The sequence below is a fragment of the Magnolia sinica genome, chromosome 1, assembly GCF_029962835.1.
Source record: "Magnolia sinica isolate HGM2019 chromosome 1, MsV1, whole genome shotgun sequence".
Taxonomy (NCBI): domain Eukaryota; kingdom Viridiplantae; phylum Streptophyta; class Magnoliopsida; order Magnoliales; family Magnoliaceae; genus Magnolia; species Magnolia sinica.
Genome location: NC_080573.1, coordinates 120,278,145 through 120,285,767, shown reverse-complemented (window position 1 = coordinate 120,285,767; position 7,623 = coordinate 120,278,145). Strand labels below are relative to the sequence as shown.

The 7,623-nt window shown below is 40.4% G+C and overlaps 1 protein-coding gene across 1 annotated transcript; it reads right to left on the bottom strand.

The window, feature by feature from the left end:
- Nucleotides 1-602: 602 nt before the first annotated feature.
- Nucleotides 603-3,359, bottom strand: LOC131255945 (protein kinase PINOID 2-like). The gene is made up of 2 exons (XM_058256913.1): nt 2,760-3,359; nt 603-1,721 (listed from the first exon to the last, which is right to left on the bottom strand). Exons 1-2 carry the CDS (start codon nt 3,323-3,325, stop codon nt 848-850), a joined length of 1,440 nt encoding a protein of 479 aa, XP_058112896.1. The 5' UTR covers nt 3,326-3,359; the 3' UTR covers nt 603-847.
- Nucleotides 3,360-7,623: the final 4,264 nt, after the last annotated feature.

The following is a 7,623-nucleotide window of genomic DNA, read 5'->3' as shown; positions in this document are numbered from 1 at the left end:
GATGGGACACACCTAAGGACTGTGTTGGGTGACATTACACAACACTGTGGACCCGCATTCCATCTGGATGTTGCTAAGGTGGTTTTCCCTTCCCCAGTCTCTCCCAGTGTTCCCTCTGGTGTGGTCCACCGTCCACCTGAGTTATCGATCAGGCCATATTTTTTAATGTAGGCAGGATGCATCTAATGGATGACATGGTACTATGAACGTTAACATATCTCAAAAATACCATTAGCCCTTGTCTTTCTCATCACCAAATGTATAATTTGCAGATGAGGAGATTTCTTGCATGTGGGCCCACCTTTTGCTGACCCAAATGGGGGGTATGGTGGGCCTCACCATACATGAGGAATACCCGGGAAATCTATGAAATATCATAACACTTTGGTACTTCGACCTTTTTCTCCATTGAATTTGGAGCATTGCCCTGTTTTTAAAAAAATCTCCAACCGTGCATTTGCAGGTCACAATATCAAAGGGCTGAGATCCTTTAATGTGGGAGATTTCTGGGCCATTCCCACCAACGATCAGACAAGGTTCAACCTGCCAATGAGAATGAACCTAAGTATATTTCCTCCCCCACCAATGAATGCCCAAGGAAGTAAATCAACAAAATACTCCGTAGTAAGCTTTTAAAATCTAGTAGTACTACTTCAACATCTATCTTGTGGAGCCCACCAATGCCATAATGCGGCTGTCAGTGAGGTAGGCGCACCTCGGATACATCCGGACCATCCAATGAACAGGCCCGCCCTCGAGAAACATATAGCAATAGCAATTTCCTAGTTAGATCACTTCCTTTTTAGGGTCATCACATGATTATTTTTTTCCCACCTTATCTACAGTCCTAGAAATAGGCAAAATGCTGAGGAATGTGGTATGTGGCATCGTTATCTTTCTTGTATAGCTCTGTAGTAGTACCAACAGCTCTCTTCCGAACCTTCTCTATGTCTTTAGGAACCTCAGGAGGTCTCACAGTCCTAATCAAAGCCCAATTCACACCTTTAAAGAACTCATGCCTCTTAATTTCAACAGACCCCATCAAGCTCCCAATCCTCCTCTTGGGATTCTTCACTAAGAGTCTCTTTATAAGATCTTGAATCTTCACCAACTCTTCTAAATCCCTACTACTACTAGTTTCAATCCAAGGGAAATTCAAAGGCTTCTTCATAATGTTCATGAGTGTCTTATCATTGGTTTGGCCTTTGAATGGTGTTCTCCCATACACAAGCTCAAACAACAACAACCCAAATGTCCACCAATCAACAGCGCTCCCATGACCGGACCCCACGATAACCTCCGGCGCAAGGTACTCGTGTGTGCCCACAAAGGACCTTGCTTGAGCGTCGATAGGTTCAGCCACCAACTCGGGGTTTAGCTCCTGCAATTCAATCTTCATTGAAGTGGTTGTCATTGTGGGTGTCTTCTCATGACTCCTCGCAGCGTCTTTCGACGTTGAGAAACACGAGAGCACTGGTTGCATGGGCGGCACACATGAAGCAGTTGAACGCTTCTTCATGTTGTTTGCAGTAGTAATCCCAAAGTCGGGCCGGGTTTTGACGAGCTTAGGGACAACGTCGCATTTGAGGGAGAGATCAAAGTCAGTGAGCATGATGTGGCCATCTTCTCGGAGGAGAACGTTCTCCGGCTTCAGGTCCCGGTAAATCACCCCCATCATGTGCAAGTACTCCAGAGCTAAGAGTATCTCCGCAGCATAAAACCTATTTTTATAAATGAGTTATTAATTCTCCAGTGGAGTCCTCAATCTATAAAATACATCTAACAAAAATCAAAATAATAAAATTTAGAAAGCGAGCACAATAATAATTACTATGAAAGCGAGGTTATCAATGCAGGAATGAACGTGATGAGGTCGATCACCATCTTCCTCAAAGGGGATAACTACTCTGAACCTATGGAACTTCTCTATACTCCTCACAAAGATACCTCGAATCCATAAGAAAAAATAAGAAAATAAAAATAAATTCTAAGAAATTCAAAAATTGATTGATTAATGATATTAAATAATAATAATAATAATAATAATAAAATTACAATCCTAGAAAACTTAAGGAAAAAGTTTAAAAATCAAACTCCAACTCCTGACTGACTATAAATAATAAACTTACTATTTATAAAGGATCATGATTCCTACTAAACTTTGTGGTTTTTAGCCAAAAATAGTAAGTGTCATATTTATTCTCCTAATTTTTCTAAGCCTTTTTTATTTTGAACACAACTCTTAAACTCAAAGGATGAAGAGTTATGATCAAATTAAAACTTACTATAAATAGAAAAAATGAAAATAAAAAAGAATTTTCAACCATCAATCCAATGGAATCTCGCAAATTGGACATGAAAGTCTCCATCACCCGCTCTACAATAAATTGTGATGGAACCAGTACCCCACTTTGAATGTGAATAAAAATCTCCGCCATGAATGGAAATCTCTACTTACTTTTTCAACAGTTCTTAAATAAAGAGGGGGCAACTGTAAACACCCATATAAAGATATCTAAAATAGGAACTTACTTAACAGAAGAAACATTAAATCGCTTGTGAGGCTGGCGTTGCCGCACGGTGTGAAAGTCTCCATCACCCGCTCTACAATAAATTGTGATGGAACCACTACCCCACTTTGAATGTGAATAAAAATCTCCGCCATGAATGGAAATCTCTACTTACTTTTTCAACAGTTCTTAAATAAAGAGGGGACAACTGTAAACACCCATATAAAGATATCTAAAATAGGAACTTACTTAACAGAAGAAACATTAAATCGCTTGTGAGGCTGGCGTTGCCGCACGGTGTGCAGGTCACCACCACTACAGAACTCCATGACAAGGCACGAGTAGTGGGACGCGTCGAAATGGGCATAAAGCGTCGGAAGGAATGGGTGGTCGAGCATCCCTAATATCTCCTTCTCCATCTCGGCCCGCCGTAATTTCTTCCTTATGATGAGCGCTTCTCTATCAACCACTTTCATAGCATACATGCACCCGGACGGCCTTAATGTCGGATTCTTAAGCCTACACAAGTATACATTTCCAATGTCGCCACTTCCAAGGCGACGCAAGAGCTGGAAATGGTGGAGACCAATGTGGCCGTTCTCACTTCGGACGGACCTTATGGCCTCCCAGGCCGGGTGGTGCGCCTTGTGTGGCCTGTGACTACAAGATGTGATGCTGCTTTCTCCATATGAACATGTGGAGAGAGAACTTGAGCTCCCAAAACTAACGTCGCTGATCGATCTGTGGCCGGAATCATGGGTCGTGATCGAAGAACAACTGCTGTTGTAGTCGGATTCTCCATGGCTGGTATACATGGCTAGGCGACATGTGAGAGTTGCAGGAACGTTGTTGAGGCTTTTATATAGGCCCTGCAGTGAGCTAACACATGATTATTTTTCGAGTGTTGAGGGAAATCTACTTAACCACGGAAATTACCAAATTGCCCATGATTTAGAATGCCATTGCATTTTACTGTTTGGATATAAATAAAATTTTTTTTTTTTTTAAAAAAAAAAAACCCGTTTGGATAAAAGACAGATGTAACTTTGATAGGTATCTGTGACTGTAGGCCAATTTTAGCCTGTGTTACAAAAAGTTATGTGGGACCCACCACCGTGATGTATATTTGACATCCACTCCGTCCATCAGATTAGGTTGTGAGCACAAAAGTCAGGTGGATCCAAAGATGAAGTGGACCAGACACGGGAATCGGTGGGGATGAGGACACCCTAATTTTAAACCTTCTTGGAGCTGACTGAAGTTTTGGATCAGGTTGGTATTTGTGTTTTGCATTCATCTTGGTATGACCCACCCTGTGAACGGGTTGGATGGCACATTAACATTCAGGTGAGCTCAGGAAGGTTCCGATGGTGGGTGTTATTGTCCCTGCTGTTTCCTTTGGTGTGGCCCACTTTAATTTTGGATCTGACCGATATCTGGGCCCGGTGCAGCTTATGAACGGAGTGGATGTTACAAAGACACCTCGGTAGGCCCCACGGAGCTTTTTGCTGGGTAGTGCAATGGGCTGGACTGAACTGGGCCAGGCCCATCAGTTGCCAATTCATAAACTAAAATACCCATGATGGATCCCAATCCAGCCTACTAGCTAGGCAATAGAGCTGGGTGTCCAGTCGATTCGGACCAAGTTAGGGCTGACCCAACTCGATCCGATTTTGAAATAGGCCTGACCCGAACTTGACTTGACTCGGTACCGAGGCCAACATGCCTAAACCGATCAAAGTCGGGTTTAGCCTTGACTAATTTAGACCGAGTCTGACCTGGTCAAAAGTACCGAGTCCATTCGAGTTGGCACCGATTCAGATCGAGAGATGAGAGAGAGAGAGAGAGAGAGAGAGAGAGAGAGAGAGAAGAGGGTGGTGGGTGGCTACCGGGTTTGAAAGACGAGGGAGAGAGTGGAGAGGAGAGAGAGAGAGGAGGAGGAGAAGGAGGAGGAAGATGAGGGAGGGAGAGAGAGAATTTGGAATAAGGATGGGATCGGGGTCTAAGTGCAGTATATAGGTTAAAGATACTTAAAAATTAGGGTTTTTTATTATATATATACCCAAATTTGAGTCGAGTCTAACCGGATTGAGTTTCGGGTCAAGTCATGTTGAGTTACTAGGTAACTCGAACTCGAATCAATTTGAGTTTAGATTGGGCGAAGCCTACTCAGTTCGAACCGACTCACCCATTCGGTTTGGGTCGAGTGAGTCTAAACGAGTTGGACAAGTCAAGTCAGGTGAATCAAGTCGTCCCATGCCCAACTCTACTAAGGTAACTAGACCAGGCCAACCCAACCACATAACAAGTGCCAACCCAAGTGGGCCGAGCCAGTTCATGTACCTCTATGCATGCTGCGGCCCAGGTCTAATCCAACGAGCTACCTGGCTCATAGTTCATGCTACGGCCCGACCCAATAGTCTATGGGCCTTTCTAGCCTTAGACCAAACCTAACGTAAACCATGCGGACTGTAGACAGCCAGTCCGGCCCGTTTGTCACTGGATCATTTATTTCCTTCAAATGTAGAGGAAAACTTTGATACTCTGGGAGAGCGTGATGGATCATACTCGGGCATTAAGAAATTGTGCATATGGCACATACTTAAATTGAGCCAACCACTCGAGCCCCGATGTAGATGGATCATAAAGCAAAGTTTATCCTAGTTTGGTCACCTAACTATTAAATTAGAGCACGTGTATCGTATGGACAGAACGAAAATATCCAACGGTCCTAATTCAGCGAGCATGTATGAGAGCTTAAAATCTTTAAACCAATCTCATTTTGAGGTTACAGCCTATCTACAGTGGGTCCCAGAAATTGAATTGTTTTAATTTGAGTTAATATGACACGTGTACAATTTATTAGTACCTGCGTATGAACCACACACGATGCCGGAGTATCAAATAACTCATGGCAGTAACTGTTAGAAAGTTACGGTGCATGCAGCACCCGTGCCGCATTAACTTCCACCCCACATGAGTAGGTACCCTTTCTTGGGTAAACCTCTCCAGACATGTGACCCCATTTACACGTGGCTCGTGCATCCACGCTCGTACCAGCGAAGCAATGTTTGAAAACTGTAATTTTATACAAAACTAATACGGACCAGGTGCAGTATGCATGGCTGGATGAACTATCAATCCAGTCCACAAATCTACTGAGACGTAATGAGGATGGCTTATGTTTCAAATTCCAAAAATAGTATATTCCATTTATGGATTTTCTTCTATCTATTAATTATTTTGATTTTTTAACAAAAGAGTTTCAAGGTTTGCAGTACACTTAGTAAGTTAGAAGTTATCTACTGAGTGGACGATAACATTGTGGATTTCCTGCTAAAGCCTTTCACAAGAAGTTACTGCACTGGAAACCTAAGCGAGCCCACCGTGATGTTTGTCAGAAATCCACCATGTCCATTTTGTGAGCTCATTTTAAGAGTTGAGATCAAAAGTGAGCAGGATAATTTAGGAGTCGCAGTGGGTCAACCCAAATTCCTAAACCCTGAACTTAACCCAGCTCAATTATTAACAGCTGGAAATGCCTTGGCACTTTCGGTAGTCCTGTTGGGCTAGGACTGGGCGGTGGCTAAGCCGTTAAAGGCTTCTACAAGGCTTTTGTAAGTCCAATTTCATTCTTCTTCTCCCTCTTCTTTTTTTCCTTTTTTTTTTTAAAATGTATATCTTCCATTCACAATAAATCGCATAAATGATTTGAATCATCAAAATATACACATTTAACTATAGAAAATGCCAATGATTACTAACAGCAATATTAGTATTTCATTTTGATATCCAAACAACAACAAAAGGGTCCAAACAAAAGAAAATCAGTTGAGTTTCCTTTTCTTTTCTTTTCCAATTAATAATCCAAATAAGCCCTCAATGTATTTATATTCATTCATACTACAAGAATCAAACCTATGCAATCATCCAGAGGCCACGTGCACAAAAAGCCAATACTCCAAACAAAAGTATAAGAGTTTGTTTAACCATAAAATTAGTGGGCCCATTTTGTAAGTCATCAAAAGTTTGGAATTGCTTTATATTTTCATCCATATTGTTTTACAATGAACTTAGAGAAATGATTGTTTGTGTTGCACACATATTTTTAGAATATTTAAGAGCACTTAATCCATTGTATCATTACTGCATGAACATATTGTTTACACCTAGCTTAATACAATCTACATTGCTCAATGAGATGCCACCACATGTTGCCCCTCAAGAATGATAGAAGGCAAATCATACTCGCACCTCAAGAAATCTCCAATTTATATCCTTCAACAACACGTAGACTATGAAAAGCAGAATATCTCAAAGTCATACACACATTTACGATCAAGAAAATAGAGACACAGCTTGAATGGCACGTGATCATTATATGAGTGGCTCATATAACTTGTAGCCTATGGCAGAAGCTATTTAAATCCCCACCGATGCCAAATATCTTACAATCAAGTATACACATGACAAGATTGTCTCACACAATCATACCAAAAAATAATAATAATAATAATAACAGGAGATTAATACTTTTTCAAAGGATTAAAAAAATTAACAGAAGTGTCCATCCAAAATTAAAAGTAAATCATATTACGATAGTACAAAGAATCTAAATTTTAATAAGAAAAGGTCAATCACATCTGAGAATCAACAACCTCAATACAACCACCGCTTCTCCAAACCTATAAAAACAACATTTGATGAAAAGCTTTATGTCTTTGCCACACAAACAACAATCAATCTCTACAGTACGACGTTATTTATCTTAGTTTTAGCTTCTTAGCTTTTACATTATATTTATATTCGACCACACTGTAGTAAGTTTGAAATCCGTAGTTTAGCTTAAATTCATTATTGTCCAGTATAATACCTCGATTGTTCTGTCTACATAGGTAGTAGTAGGTAATTATTTTTGTTTCACTGCTTAATTTATTTTTTCTTCATTGATTGTACTATTTATTTTTCTTAATTAATTAAATCAACAATTTAATCTTAATTTTAGATTTTATTCATCTACCACCAAATTACTAAGAAACCAAACAAATGATATCATCGTTGAAAGAAAAGTCTTTAGTATATGACAAAAATATCTCATTTTGAAGAATTAGCA

Excerpts from the sequence above, each read along its gene's own strand:
- LOC131255945 (XM_058256913.1), bottom strand. The coding sequence starts at position 3,325 with ATGTATACCAGCCATGGAGAATCCGACTACAACAGCAGTTGTTCTTCG. Across the intron at positions 1,722-2,759 it reads TTTAATGTTTCTTCTGTTAA|GTTTTATGCTGCGGAGATAC; the intron begins GTAAGTTCCTAT and ends TTATAAAAATAG.